Source organism: Convolutriloba macropyga, chromosome 14 (assembly GCF_964194025.1).
Source record: "Convolutriloba macropyga chromosome 14, txConMacr16.3, whole genome shotgun sequence".
NCBI classification, from domain to species: Eukaryota; Metazoa; Xenacoelomorpha; order Acoela; family Convolutidae; genus Convolutriloba; species Convolutriloba macropyga.
Genome location: NC_134481.1, coordinates 16,073,876 through 16,090,139, shown reverse-complemented (window position 1 = coordinate 16,090,139; position 16,264 = coordinate 16,073,876). Strand labels below are relative to the sequence as shown.

The following is a 16,264-nucleotide window of genomic DNA, read 5'->3' as shown; positions in this document are numbered from 1 at the left end:
GATTTGTTTGTACACCTTCAATTGATTCATTCGTTTTTGTATCCCGAAGTTAGTCTTTTTTCTTAGAAGTTATTCTTTAATTTCTACTATAGTTGTAGTAACACAAATAATTATAATGGATTAATACAAATCTTTGCTATCAAACTTTGATTCGGAATCAAAAGTTTCTGCTCCTTAAACGTTCAAATAAGGAAGTGTTTGTTTTGTTGAAGAATTCTTCATTCTTCTCAATCGCTCTCTATAACATCAGTATTGTTCTCCTTAAATTTCTGATTTCTCTTTTCAATCTTCTTTGAACTCTTGATAATTATTTACGTTCTCCCCGCTCGTTGGGTGAGACAATACTTACAAAAACGAAGGTCCCCTCTCATTGGGTGACGCCTCTAAAATGACTCCACTCTTCTTGGAATGCACAATGGTTGCCCAAAATAGGGTTTGCCCAAAAAAAATTGCAAAAGTCGAGGTTACGGGACTCGTGCAAGCAACATTGTAGCCGATCCTCGTACAATCACAGCGGAAACCGACTGAGACAATCTATCAAAAGCTTTAGCATGTCCTTGCGACTGATAATTCCTGCTGTCAGCCAACAGAGCTATGCGCTTTAACGTTTTCTTGAGAGTAACTGAGAGACCGACCAATGACTCAACAGCAAGAGGAACAAAAAATTCCTTGCTCAGAGCAACTTTTTTTCTTGTGCATACTTTCGCTCTTCGGCTGCTGCAATCGCGTAACTTCTCTGCCTCATAATTTATAATGTTTTGTTGCAGTGGAGAAGTTACGGTGACGTCTAGAGCAGCTGGACGACCTGATTTCCATGAAGGCTTGAATATGTTGCCAGGGCGAGAACTGTTTCCAGCAATAAAGCTCCGTTTTTCGATGACTTGGGACAAGTTAGCTACTGAGCAAGCTGATGCAATACGGTCACGAATTCTGTCGTGCCGTGAAATTGGATCCCCTCCTCCGTGACAAATGACAGCGTGGTCACGGATGCCAGACCTGCAGTAAGGGCATTTTCTTTCATCTTCATAAACTGCAATCCCTAATATGTACTTGACTAATTTGAAATTCACTGGGACTGAGATGGAGACCTAAGGCAGGAACTGGAGATGCCGCAAGCCATGCGCCGGATTGAGGCGAACAGAGTGATTACAGTCTTGCTTTCTCCTTGTTTGGCGACTTATTTCTTAGCAGCTCACAAAACTTCAGTATCTACAGCTTCTTGAATTTTCTTCTGTGTGTAGGAAGTCAAGTTGAAAGGTTCAAGGCTTGTATAGAGTTCTTTAAAAACTCAGCTCTCTGAAGCGCGCTGGTTCTTAATTTTCTGAACCAAGTCATCAGAAGCTAACACTGTGCCCACATATGCGGCCCTGTTTTGCTCTTGCTATTATTGCACTCCGAGGCCAGAAATGTTTATCGGCAAGGTTGACTGCTTCCATGCATTGTTACAGGCAATAGTACCTATTATTTGATCTAACGCATCCCGTTGGCTCTAATCGAAGACTTTTAAAACATCGATCAGATCTCTTGTCGGCGTGTTAGTGCGTAGAGAGCAGACTTTGGTGTCCTTAAGCAATAACGAAGTATGCCGAGAGCACATTGAGGATCATCCAGATAACTCAAATACTCCAAAAGCGACACAACTTTTAGAACTCGTTTCTGCAAGCAAGAAGAAACAAATTCTGGTGATCCGACAGCGGCACCCAGTACTTCAAAACCATTGCCAGATTTCTTGTAACTTCTCGATCAACTGAGGGTAGATCTAGAATTGACCAGAGTTGGCACTTGTCTATCTTCAAATACAGACCCCTTTTGGACCTCAATTAGCTAAGATATTGAGCGTTGTTCGGATTTGATCTTCGGAGCCTGCAACGAAACCATCGTCCAAATACCAAGTGTGCTGGGTAAAATTTGGAACCGCGTCTCTTATTTTTTCAATAGCAGGGCATAACGTCAACGAAAAGAGAAGTTGAGCCAGGGGATCTCCTGGTTGAACACCCAATTCACTTTGAAGACTGGCGTTATTATACAGTATTGGAACATGCTGAGAGTAGCAAAAATTTGTGAAGGCTGCAATAACTGGTATGAAATTGCATGCTGCTCGCAGTAAGTGTGAACGCTTAACCGAATTTAAGGCATTTCGGAAATCAATCTGAAGCACTCCATTCTTAAAGTCAGCGTTTAGGATCTTTTAGTAAGTGATTTTCGCAGAGTGGATGGTTGCTTCCGCACCTCCGCTGACCCCTACCCCTAGCTGAATGGAATCCAACAACTCAATTGCTTCTGATTTTGCTTCTGTCACTAAACATTTAGCAATAAGGCGCCTCAGGATTTCACTGACAGGTATTGTGCGTACTCCTCCTTTCTTTTTGGATAGAGCGGTGAGAGATGCGGTGCAGTGGGCTTTTGAAACCAATGAAGGGAATTTACCCTGCTTCCTGTATTTACAAACCTTGTTATTGCTCTAAGGGCGGTATCAGAGTGGTCGGGAGCAGTTCACTCTACTGCGTGCAATAGATGCTCTAGATACATCTTGGAAAGACCAGCTGAAGTGTACTTGCTGAAAGTTTTCAATTGTTCAAAAACTGTTATCGTTAAATTGGTACGCACTTGATGCAACATTATCATGTTAGAGCAAGGTTGGAGGCGCTTCTTTGGGATGTAGCTTTTCTAGTGCTTTGAGAGTAGCTCTGCTATTAGGTGCAAGTCCCTCAGATGACAGGATTTTTGCGGCTCGACCAAATTGACCTTGCAAACAGACTCTTAGCTCTGCTGGCTAATTCTTCTATTCCGTTTGTGAAATTTTTCTTCGCTTGTTTCATTGACAATGCTTCTGTCGAAAGGTTTGCATGTTCACCCGCATTTCATCGATCGAGGCGATCGGAGAGCCGTTAGTCCTGATTTCGTTTATGCTTCTTACCTCCTCGATTGCTCGCACGCTGGATTCACTTCGAGACTGAATACAATTTCTGCAAATTTAGTTTATCTGGTGTTTTGGCATAATCATCCAGGATGCTGGTCAGCAGTTGTGACCACTTAGCTCTAAAGTTGACCGGAACGAAACGACATGTTGGAATATGTGAACTTACTATTGTCTGTAAACAGGGCAGTTTTTGTTCTCTTTTTGTATAGTTTCCTCAACGTTTTCAAAGAAATTATCATCAAGCTGGTTTTGCTCACAGGACGCAAGGTGTAGATCAATTATATCCGATTTTTTTGTTATTTTTTTGCGATTGCTCCAATTGTGTTTTTGCTTCGAATAGGACTGAATTGATTTCTCATTGAAGCACTAGTCGTGCTCGGAGCTCCAACCTTTTTTTTATCTAATTTATGTTTTATACCCCGAGTTTTCTAACACTTGCACCTTATAAGAGTTTATTGAAAGTGTCGGGGATGAAAAGTATGATTCCCGGTGTTGTGTGGAATTGGTCATTTACACTCAGGTCTTGGAAGTTTGGCGTCAAACCATTATGTGCATCACTAATGGGCTCAGAGTCGTCAATGATGTCTCGTGAGCTTGCATTATCTTGAGACTGGAATTGCAGACCAACACTACCCTTCACAACAGTTTTTCTTAAATTGTAATTCAGTTTTCGCATGTTCTAAACTGTATTTATATCATCCGGAGGGATTGCAAATCGTAAAAACGAAGTGTTTTCCCGAACCGGAGGTTCTTTTTTCGATAGCTAGACTTTTGACCGTGATGTCGTCGACCACTACTTTTTTTGGATGTTTTGCCTAGAAATTTTTAGGAAAAATTTTTCTCTGATGTGTCCTCACCGTTGTGGCAATTTCTGTTGCAGTACGCGACTGCTTTTTTGATTTGTCACAGAATCCGCTGGCGCCTAATAGCATCTATCTGTAGGGGCTACCGGCGTTGGGGGGGGGGGTGATCAAGAATAAATTGTTTCGTTTCTAGATCTTGAAATTTGCAGATAGGTCTCTAATCCTCCCTCGGTAAAAAGCTCCCAATTATTCATGAAATTGATCTTGCGCAGGAGAAATGAACTGCTGTTTTGCAGCTAAGCTCTATGAATTAGTTTTTTTGAAAAATCTGCTTTGGTCGCTTCAGAGATAATGAATAGTTTTTTTTGTGTTGTTTTTCGACTTTATCGTTATTTTGCGCTCATTACTTAAAATCTCAAAACCTAGAATCTCAAAAATGTAATTTTTGTGCTATTTTTGTTTTAATACTCGATCAAATTTAACTTTTTTCTAATTTTTCAGCTAGTTTCTGAAAAATGTTCAGCGCTAGCAGATACCCGTTTGTTAGTTTTATCCTATTTTCTGAATTTGTGGCTTTATTTTTGTTGCTGAGTTAAAACCAAGTTGTCTCGAAGTAATAGTTTAGCCTGTAATAATTGACTGGGTCTAAAGTTATCTGTCGTCTAAAGATGTTTTGAGTTATTTATTAAACTACAAATTTTAAAGGAGCTTTTGCCGCTCTTTAAAGTAATTGAGAGGTCTTTTTTGTTCAATTCTGCACGTTTGGATAATCTTTTTCTTATATCTTTGACTTCAAGAGGACAATTTTGTTCTGCTGTTCTTCAACTCATTCAATCAAATTTCCACTTGCATACAAGAAAATGCATAAAAGAAATTAGGACAAAAAACCGTATAAACGAACGAAGTCTGTTCGTTAATGACCATAACTTAATCCCCATAATGATTATATATTTAAGAAGTCTAATTCTAATTAGCTAATCAAATGAAGCAGAAAGTTAAGTAATGAGTAACGGTCTCTTTTGATACGTTGGAATTTTTTTTCTTGTTTTGTCTTATGTTCTTATTTGAACTTCTGTGAAGGACAGAAAGCTCTTTTGATTATGCAATTAAGCTACAATTTTAACGGCGGTTAGCAACCGCGTATTGAAATTTGATTTCAAAAATGAATTGAAGAAATTTAATTTTAAAAAGATTATTTTGCATGGGTAGCAAAGTAGAAAAGGCCAAACTGCTTTGAATTCTTTTCTATTTTTTTGTTGTAAAAGGAACTATATAGGAAGTTTTTGTGATTGATAGAGGAAAAAAGTATTGTAGGAGGCTCTGATTTCGTGTTCCACTTGCTTTTTTTTAATAACATTATAGGGCTGCGAAACAAAATTGAATGAAGCCCTTGTTGGCCGAGTGGGAGTTTTTTCCCGTTATTGCAATGATATGTGATTTTTGTTCTGTTCAGGAGCTAGGATGGATAAGCAATAGCATAGCGTGATCAGGCAGTTGGATAGTGAATTATTTGTGCAAGTATCTCCAAGATCCTGTTCTTTTAAATATGTATCCACCTCAGCACAGATGTAAATTCGTATTTATTCGAGTTCCAAGAAAGCCAGTTTTCTTCTTTCCCATAAATTTTAATCAGTTTCATATTTGCTAAATCAGAACAATCTAAAAGCTGAAATGAACACGCTTTTCGTGTGTTGAAAGAAATGAGGTAGTAAAATAGAAAGAAAATGGAGGCTTAACGTCCTTCGATTGCATTTTCCTCAAATTAAAGCCAAATTCCTCGGAAAATTAGAGCCAAATCGCTTACATTTCAAAACGACAAATGGTCTTGGTGTCCAAATTTTTCTTTCCTACCACAGGGGCATTTTGCGAATACATTCTCTGAGCATTAGCACCTTTCCTTGGCCCATTTAGCCAGGTTTTGAAAGTTGTTTTCAGTTTTCTAAAAAAATTATAACGGTTTTCTCTGAGATTTCAAACAGCTTTTTTATGAAGTAACTTCCAATTTTGCTGGACTTTTGGTTAGATTACCAGATCTATCTTAATTATCTTCAGCGTTGTCAAAAGAAGTAATTCAGCGTTGCCATTTTGCTGACTAATTTATCAGTAGATACAGGAAATGTCTATTTTCACTGGTATTAACTGATAATCGATTGTTAAAAGATGACGGAAATTGAACCGTAGAGCAGCCAAAAGAACTAAATTTGATTGTGATTGATCATTTGTGATAAAAACAAATAGATTTCAGTAGCTGCATTTCAGTGACCTTCTTGAGTGACTTGGGCAACCACTTAGCTGGCTTTAGCCTTCAAATTCCAGACTCGTTTCGCCATGTAGACATGAGTGAAGAGATTCCTCAGGGAGAGTCACAAAATCAATTGAAAGAACGGAAACTCCCTGCTCAGCGTGCTCCCAGGTAAATTAAAAATACTATTGTTGCAGTTTTCTGAAACTAATTCAGCATTTTTCATTCCCAGTGTACTTAGCTATAGAAGTTGATATTCGCACTGTTTAAATAATAGTTATCACTATTCCCGAAGCAAGGAAAAATACAACAAACTGCATTTTTTTACACTAATCGTTTTTGTTTCAATTTTGTTAACCATTCCTTGTTGTGAGTTACAGAAATAGTCATAGCTTGGCAGTTATCATGTTATTTAGTTTTCACTTAATCATTTTTGGTCAAGAATTGAATTTCGTAAATAATTATAACAACCTTTTACTAAATCTTGTGAAGAAAAATTGAAATTTAAGTTCGGATTGGCCGAGATTCCATTGCCAATATTCTCAGCCGAACTTTGCGGATCCCTCATGTGGTTAATTTTTCTCGAATGCAGTTAAGGTAGTCATTTTAGCCATGTGTGTTCTAATGACTAGTTATGGTGATTAATTGCTCTCAAACAAAATTGTTAGCAATTTCGTTGATTTGTAGCAATTTCGTTCGATGCTGTATGGCGCCTAGGACCCGTTCACAAATTAAATTCGATTGGGCTAAATATTTCAGTCATAAGGTGGATAAATTCATTTTTATCGCAAAGAACGTTTTCGTGAAGATATTTTCCACTGTCAGTAATAGTTTCAGCCCGACGGCTGGAGTACATCAAGGGAGCGTAATTGGTCATATCCTTGTTCTCATATACGTCAGTCGTTTACCTCAAATAAAAGCCCAGATCTCACAGTTCGCTGACGATTTTGCACTCTACTATAGGTCACGATCCCCCAAAATAATTTTAAAAAAACATCTCCAATCATCACTGAACAGTCTAATTGATTGGTGTGATTCACTGAAAATTAAAATTAACTCAATTAAAACTCGTTACCTGAAATTTAAAAACCCCTCAAACAAAGAATCCTCTCTTGAACTCAACATAGAAGGAGTATCAATTAAAAAGACACAACCGATAAAATTTTTGAGTAACACTTTCACTCCACACCTCAAGTGGACTGAACATTGTAAAGATTTAGTACGTAGAGCGAACAGCAGGCTCTTTCAACTCTGGAAGCTTATTAATCTAAACGTTAACGAAGAAAGTCTAATTTTGGTTTACAAATCTTGGATCCGACCCCTATATATGTCCTCAAATTCCTGCTGGCTGGATCATTCGCATGCCTTTGTCAATAAAATACAAAACTTGCAAAACCGAGCTCTACAAATTTGCCTCCGAAAACCAAATGGTACCAGGTTCAAAAATTGCACGAAGAAGCAAACATGAAGTCAGTCAGGGAACTGCAAATCAAATTGGTAAACGGGTATATTCAAAAGGCAATAAAACACATTATACAATCTGTATCAGAGCTGATAAGTAAGCAATGACAATGCCCGCTCAACTCTTGCAAAAGCATTAATGACCATCTCCAATACCAAATCTCGGAGCCTCATACACCATAGACTAGTGGCTAAAATGACTGCTTAAAATAGTGATCAACTAAACAAAATGAGGATCAATCCCAGTTCAATTCCGGAAATTCAATATCATTGATCATATTCTTTCAAACAACAGAAATGGGTTCAACGACAGGAAAAGAGAGAACAGAGCACAAAAAGAAAAACTAAGGAAGCAGAGAAAAAAACCAAGCAGAACATCAAAGTGAAAAACAGAGAGACAGACAGTGCAAATGAAACACAGTCCGTCGGATAAGCAAAAATCGTTATCGAATGGCACAGTTGCGAAGAGCAAAAAAATGGTTGAATAAAGTACACACAACTACGGTTCGAGTCAAACTCCAGTAACTTTATATATATTTCTTTGAGGCGTTTCTTCCATTCATTAAAATTGCAACAAATTTGGAACGTCTTTAAGAGGAGGAATGTGGCGCAGTGGTCAACAAAGCGTAGAAAAATTAACGGAGGAACGAACTTTTTTTTCTCCCTACTGTTGTTCGAGTCCAGCTCAGTTGCTTCAACTTTCCTTAGTATTTTTTAAGCTATATTAAAAGAAACCTAACATGAAAAGCAACAGAATAATCAGACGTGATAAGAGTGTCCGGCCAGCCGCTCGCCTAGTCAATTCGGGGCCAAATACAACTAAGTCTTTGTTATTCTCTGTACATCTCATTCTTTTCTTCTTATCTGTTCAGCCAGCCACTCGCCGAGTCAATTCGGGGCCGAACACATCACAGCTGTCATTAATGTCTATGCTTAATTCAAGACCAACTGCTGTTGCGCCTTCTGTTAATGCCTTTCATTTCTACTTTCTTATTTTTTAATAGTTTCCTCAACATTCCACTGATTTAAAAAGGAAACGTCTGTCAGATCAAAAACAAACAAATACATTTGCTATTGTGCTGCGCATGGTTTGGTTTCAGTGGTTTTATGGTTTAGGTTAGCGTAGCACTTTTATATAACGGTTTTTTAATTTCGTCAGTTTTTGAGGCTTCTTCAAGTCAGAAACGACGCTTTTATTTGTTATATATCTCCCTCTCTTTATCAATTTTAATCGTTTCTGTCATCTCCTCAATCTTTTTCAACATCGAGGCAGGATTGTCCGAGAACATGGCCAGCAATCTAAGCCCCAGCTATAATTGCATCAAGTGGAGAGTTAATATATATGAAAAAGCTGAAGTTTTGTAGCATTGTACATGACACTTAGCGTGGTCCGCTAATACAACATCAAAAATGGGAGCTTCGGTTCAAAACCGTTCAAATCAGTTTGCCGACCTCCATTTTAAATTTGCGACGACTTTAACAATGAAAGATTAAAGCTTCGAAACGAAAAACTTACACCTATCTAATTCAACTTAGTGCAGTGAACTATCACCTAGAAGGAACAGAACATCAACACGAGTGGGTTCGAGTCCCACTCACGCCCATTGAACTTTAAATATTTCCCCACTGGATTTTATTTTATTTTTATGTTATCATACACACCTGAAGAACTTGTCACACGCCTTTAACACATTTTCCGCGAGGCTAGCCAAGGAAACGATACATTATCTTTTTTAAACGTCAAGTTCAGCCAGCAGAAGTCCTCCTCGGTACTTGAATTGGCTGAGTGCATCTGAGGCAGAGAAAGTCTTTTAATACAGTTAGATAGGACATTCTGTTTTAACAAGAACTCAAACTCAATTTTATAAACTCAAACTCTTCGTACTGTGTATGCAACTTTTTTCACCTCTTGTTGTACATAATTTGTATTGTATATAAGGAACAAAATTTTTAGCAATTATTTTAGTCCTGTGGTCTTTTTATTCAATTTGTCGCTTGACCGATTTTTCTTCTGACCCATTTAAATTTTGGTCCTCAAAAAGATGATAAAGGGGTAAAACACGGCGGGCTTTAACTAGCTGAGCAGCGCTCTTAGAGCCTTTCGGTTTTCTGTTGGATGAGTATCTGATTCACCAAAACTTTTGAGGAGACATTTTTATGGTGTGAAGGAAGGACGCCCTTCTCGCCCCCTCCCCTCCCTAATGCGAGCATCTCCAAGCACCAGCTGGCTAATACCCGAAGCTAACCGCTCTCCGGTCGTTTGAGAGCTATTCGCCCGAAATTGCTCGATAATTGAGTAAAATTATCCTCCTCTTCACCTCTTCACAGTCCGCCCTTCACCCTCCTCGCACATCAGCCCCCTCACCCTTTTCAATCCCGTCAATCATCACCACTGCACATCGTTCCTACCGTAATGCAGCGGGCTCTAAAATCTGTAAGCTAAGCAAATATATATTGCGATGGGATGGTCTGGGCTTTGGTTTGATCATCTAACGCTCTTGTTAGTTCTATTTTTCCCGCCGCAGCGTTTAAAAGAGCTGTTCTGGTTACATGTTTATACCGCTCCTCTGCTGCTTTTTCATGCATGATGTCATTCATTATACTAATTCCCATTGAATTTGCACTGATATAAACTCACGGCTAATATATATCTACTATCGAAGTCTGCTTTTACTTCTAGATGATTTTCGTGCAAACGGTATTTCGTCTGACCAAGGATTTTTCCTGACTTTTGGTTTTTAGAAACGGGATGAAATTGGGAAAGTTCTTGTTCCTTCTCTCGTTCATTAAGATAGGCTCTCTGGCCTCAAGCTAGCGACTAAGTCGCCCGTCGTTTGAAACCAATTCGTCTGACGTTAGTCCGTTATGTTTTTTAGCTGTCTATGCCTATAAGTTCGAGCTCTACTTGACATATCTAGCAGTGGGTTCAAAAGGCTATATAGTTTGTCCACTGTTTAGAAATGTGACTGACGCTGTGAAGGTTGTAGTTGGCACTGTGGACGATGAGGATCTTTTTGGGGATGCAGGATCTGGAGTCGCTACTAAAGGTGAGGCTGCAGAAATCAGAGTCTTAGTGATCAGTCAAATTTGTTGCAACTACATGGCATAGTTCGACGCCAAGTTGAGCGAGAACTTTTGATTAGTTTGCTTTTGAAACTCGGAGTGCTTGCTTTTACTTTGTTTCCATACGTGTATTCTTGAAAAGAAATTACACTGATGCTTTAATCGGAAATCTGACAATTTGAATCTCTCTTTGCATATCGGTGCCATGATTTTTTTCTTTTTTGATAAATCTATGTCTAGTGGTGTGAGAAAACTTAACCAGAGAATCAAATAGTCCTAATCATCTGCTGTATTTGATACTTTTTTGAAAAGGTAAGTTAAATGTATAAACTGGGTTAAATTTTACTCTCCAAACTAGATTTAAATTTACAAATACCATTTGAATTTTTTAAAAACCAAATAGTCATTCTCTCTTGAAGCGACTTGAGCGGCATTTCATATTTTTGATCGTAGACCTCGGCCGTTTTTTCTCCAATATTTTTAAATGGGGCCGAACACATCACAGCTGTCATTAATGTCTATGCTTAATTCAAGACCAACTGCTGTTGCGCCTTCTGTTAATGCCTTTCATTTCTACTTTCTTATTTTTTAATAGTTTCCTCAACATTCCACTGATTTAAAGAGGAAACGTCTGTCAGATCAAAAACAAACAAATACATTTGCTATTGTGCTGCGCATGGTTTGTTTTCAGTGGTTTTATGGTTTAGGTTAGCGTAGCACTTTTATATAACGGTTTTTTAATTTCGTCAGTTTTTGAGGCTTCTTCAAGTCAGAAACGACGCTTTTATTTGTTATATATCTCCCTCTCTTTATCAATTTTAATCGTTTCTGTCATCTCCTCAATCTTTTTCAACATCGAGGCAGGGTTGTCCGAGAACATGGCCAGCAATCTAAGCCCCAGCTATAATTGCATCAAGTGGAGAGTTAATATATATGAAAAAGCTGAAGTTTTGTAGCATTGTACATGACACTTAGCGTGGTCCGCTAATACAACATCAAAAATGGGAGCTTCGGTTCAAAACCGTTCAAATCAGTTGGCCGACCTCCATTTTAAATTTGCGGCGACTTTAACAATGAAAGAACAAAGCTTTGAAACGAAAAACTTACACCTATCTAATTCAACTTAGTGCAGTGAACTATCACCTAGAAGGAACAGAACATCAACACGAGTGGGTTCGAGTCCCACTCACGCCCATTGAACTTTAAATATTTCCCCACTGGATTTTATTTTATTTTTATGTTATCATACACACCTGAAGAACTTGTCACACGCCTTTAACACATTTTCCGCGAGGCTAGCCAAGGAAACGATACATTATCTTTTTTAAACGTCAATTTCAGCCAGCAGAAGTCCTCCTCGGTACTTGAATTGGCTGAGTGCATCTGAGGCAGAGGAAGTCTTTTAATACAGTTAGATAGGACATTCTGTTTTAACAAGAACTTCTCAAACTCAATTTTATAAACTCAAACTCTCCGTACTGTGTATGCAACTTTTTTCACCTCTTGTTGTACATAATTTGTATTGTATATAAGGAACAAAATTTTTAGCAATTATTTTAGTCCTGTGGTCTTTTTATTCAATTTGTCGCTTGACCGATTTTTCTTCTGACCCATTTAAATTTTGGTCCTCAAAAAGATGATAAAGGGGTAAAACACGGCGGGCTTTAACTAGCTGAGCAGCGCTCTTAGAGCCTTTCGGTTTTCTGTTGGATGAGTATCTGATTCACCAAAACTTTTGAGGAGACATTTTTATGGTGTGAAGGAAGGACGCCCTTCTCGCCCCCTCCCCTCCCTAATGCGAGCATCTCCAAGCACCAGCTGGCTAATACCCGAAGCTAACCGCTCTCCGGTCGTTTGAGAGCTATTCGCCCGAAATTGCTCGATAATTGAGTAAAATTATCCTCCTCTTCACCTCTTCACAGTCCGCCCTTCACCCTCCTCGCACATCAGCCCCCTCACCCTTTTCAATCCCGTCAATCATCACCACTGCACATCGTTCCTACCGTAATGCAGCGGGCTCTAAAATCTGTAAGCTAAGCAAATATATATTGCGATGGGATGGTCTGGGCTTTGGTTTGATCATCTAACGCTCTTGTTAGTTCTATTTTTCCCGCCGCAGCGTTTAAAAGAGCTGTTCTGGTTACATGTTTATACCGCTCCTCTGCTGCTTTTTCATGCATGATGTCATTCATTATACTAATTCCCATTGAATTTGCACTGATATAAACTCACGGCTAATATATATCTACTATCGAAGTCTGCTTTTACTTCTAGATGATTTTCGTGCAAACGGTATTTCGTCTGACCAAGGATTTTTCCTGACTTTTGGTTTTTAGAAACGGGATGAAATTGGGAAAGTTCTTGTTCCTTCTCTCGTTCATTAAGATAGGCTCTCTGGCCTCAAGCTAGCGACTAAGTCGCCCGTCGTTTGAAACCAATTCGTCTGACGTTAGTCCGTTATGTTTTTTAGCTGTCTATGCCTATAAGTTCGAGCTCTACTTGACATATCTAGCAGTGGGTTCAAAAGGCTATATAGTTTGTCCACTGTTTAGAAATGTGACTGACGCTGTGAAGGTTGTAGTTGGCACTGTGGACGATGAGGATCTTTTTGGGGATGCAGGATCTGGAGTCGCTACTAAAGGTGAGGCTGCAGAAATCAGAGTCTTAGTGATCAGTCAAATTTGTTGCAACTACATGGCATAGTTCGACGCCAAGTTGAGCGAGAACTTTTGATTAGTTTGCTTTTGAAACTCGGAGTGCTTGCTTTTACTTTGTTTCCATACGTGTATTCTTGAAAAGAAATTACACTGATGCTTTAATCGGAAATCTGACAATTTGAATCTCTCTTTGCATATCGGTGCCATGATTTTTTTCTTTTTTGATAAATCTATGTCTAGTGGTGTGAGAAAACTTAACCAGAGAATCAAATAGTCCTAATCATCTGCTGTATTTGATACTTTTTTGAAAAGGTAAGTTAAATGTATAAACTGGGTTAAATTTTACTCTCCAAACTAGATTTAAATTTACAAATACCATTTGAATTTTTTAAAAACCAAATAGTCATTCTCTCTTGAAGCGACTTGAGCGGCATTTCATATTTTTGATCGTAGACCTCGGCCGTTTTTTCTCCAATATTTTTAAATGGTTCATAACATAGAAGTGGAATAGGTGAGAAATTTCGTGCTTATTAATTGCGCTCGAACGAATTTCGTAGCAATTATTGTAAACGTATTGGTCTTTTTTAATGCGAGTTTTTCGCTGGACAGGTTTTTTCTTCTAGAACATTTTTTGACTTCTCAAGTGACTTTTTGACGCTTTCGTTCTTCATTTTTGAGTGATCTCTATTTCTTTTGCTGTCACTCGGAAGTAAAGCTTGTTGCTAAAATAAAATCGAGTGTAACATAGCAACAAGAAGGGCCTGATAGCCGAGTGGGAAGTCCTTTTCGTGAGGGCGCGGGAGGTTCATGGCTCGAATCCCGGCGTGGGTAACTATTTTTGCACCAGTAAATAAAAATTTATTTAGACTACAGCCCCTGAATTAAATTGCCTCGCCTGTCGTTCGAGAGCGATTCTTTCGACATTTGTCGGTTTATGTTTGTCATCGACATTTGTGTAATGGGTTATAATGGGTGTCTTTTTGATATGCAAGCAAATTCAAATTTAAACCGAAGTTTTGATCCCTTGTTATTTAGACGGCGAAAAGACAGCAGAAACTGTGGAACGCTTTTATCGCGCTCTAAAACGAGAAGCAGCAAAGTACGAAAATGGCGATGTTGACTTTTTCGAAATGGTGCTTGATCCGACATCTTTTGGGCGAACGACAGAAAACATTTTCTACCTGTCGTTTCTAATCAGAGATGGCCACGTTAGTCTCTTTCTGGACGAGGATAAACTCCCAATGTTGAGACCTATGAGGCAGAAAAGTAACGCTCCTTCTACGTCACAAGGGGGACAGGGTAGCGAGAAAGGAAAACAGTTGGTCATTGGGTTGTCAATGGGCGAATGGGAGGAATTATGCAAGGAATGGGACGTTAACGAACCCGTGTTTAAGAGATAGCTCTTTCTCGATTATCAAAGGATGTTTTGACTGTCATGTTGATTTTGACAGTTCATGTTTGGGGAATTTCTTGAGCTGTTTTGCTGCTAAAGTTTGATGCCGAATATTGCGTTGTCTGTGGCATTCTAATTTTATATTTTGTGATTATGAATTTGTGTTATTATGAAATTTTGTTTCTTGATTAGATTATACATAGATATTACAGTTTACATTTCTTCAATTTCTTATTTTGTGTTCTGCCCCTACTTTTAGTGAACTATGTATTCAAACAAGTTCTTCTGATGGCAGCGAATTCATGACGAGGCTGATTGTCAACTGACAGCAAGCTCAGCTTTTTTGACCTAAGTTTTTTCACCCCTATTTTAATATATTCCGAGCAATTTTTTTAGTCTTTCCAATTATAGCGCCCCCCCCCCATGAAAATGTAGCCCCCATTATGGTATAAGTATCATGATGGGGGCTTTATGTTATTTAACGCCTAAGCATAGGCTATAATTAAAAAGACCCATTTTCTCAGATTTTATATGGTAACCTGCTTTGACATCTGCAGGCAGATATAAAATTACAATCACAAAGTTGGGAGCTTCAACATTGTTTATAGGCCGAGCTAAGTTTAATTGTTGACCAAGAAGTCCTGTAAAATCCTTCTTAGCGTAATTTCTCCTTCCTGCAAGTTTTTACGGCAATTTAGTGGCTAGTTTCAAAATTTTATCCTTGAATGAGCTTTTAGTTTTATGACAAAACATGGTCAAAATAAAAGAAATTCGAACGTTTCTACTGAAGAATTGTTTTCCATTATATCATGTTTTTCAAACTTGAAATGATTTTAATCAGTAATGGCAATCTGATGTTAGTCACGCAACGCACAGACATGTTGCGTTGTGTTGCGCTTAGCAAAAGAATAATGTTTTATACTTATTGCAGAAAAATTTGTCCTAAATTAGACCAAAAAATAAGCTTATAATTTTAAGCGAAATTTTATTCCAGACCCAAATTCTTACTTGCTGAAAATAATACAGTAGTGATCAGTACTTCTAATTTTTATTGTCTAATCAGCAGCTTTGGAAAACCTAAAAAGATTTAATCCGGAAATTATATATGTTTGCGAACGAATTAGCGTCGCTGTCTGTCATTCTGACCAAACTCGCTATCGCCAGGAATCAATTGAAGGCGGTAATGCCAACTGAGTATATGTCACTACAATGAAAGGTCATTTGAGGACAGGAAGTGATTTTTTTCCAACGTATTTTTCATTGCTTTTTAAAAACTGCTGGTCTAAAAAGAAATCAAAGCTATCTTCTAGCAATCCGGCAGTTTTTAATTGCTCTTGAACGAAGTTCATAGCAATTATTTTAAACGTGCGTCTTTTTTATGCAAAATTTTCCCTTGAAAATTTTGACTTTTCGAGTGAGTTTCGAGTGAATTTTCGCGTTTCGAGTGATCTAAAACTCTCTCAATCAGAATTCCAAGCAGCTGAACTCAATTGGCGGCAATTTAATACTAAAAGTCATGAAAAGTGCGCCGCAAATGGTGCCATTTTAGGTGTATGTTAACCTCTAATGTGGGTATTTGAAGCACACTATTGAACTTCTTAGTCCCATTTAGGCTCCCCCGTGACTGAAGCAGGCTGCAATTGATTAGAGCTCCCACTGGTCATTCGAGAGCTATTTTCCCGACGTTTAGTCGGTTATGTTTTTTATATGGATTCAATTGACACT

The 16,264-nt window shown here is 38.4% G+C and overlaps 1 protein-coding gene across 1 annotated transcript in view; it reads left to right on the top strand.

The window, feature by feature from the left end:
* The window catches only part of LOC142352864 (uncharacterized), a 36,043-nt gene extending 21,270 nt beyond the window's left edge, over positions 1-14,773 (top strand). Inside the window, exons 3-6 of the mRNA XM_075405019.1 lie at positions 5,983-6,136; positions 10,385-10,473; positions 12,960-13,130; positions 14,182-14,773. Of these exons, the coding sequence (XP_075261134.1) occupies positions 5,983-6,136; positions 10,385-10,473; positions 12,960-13,130; positions 14,182-14,546 (779 nt within the window). The 3' untranslated portion in view covers positions 14,547-14,773. The remainder of the gene's footprint in view (positions 1-5,982; positions 6,137-10,384; positions 10,474-12,959; positions 13,131-14,181) is intronic.
* The last annotated feature ends 1,491 nt before the right edge of the window (positions 14,774-16,264 follow it).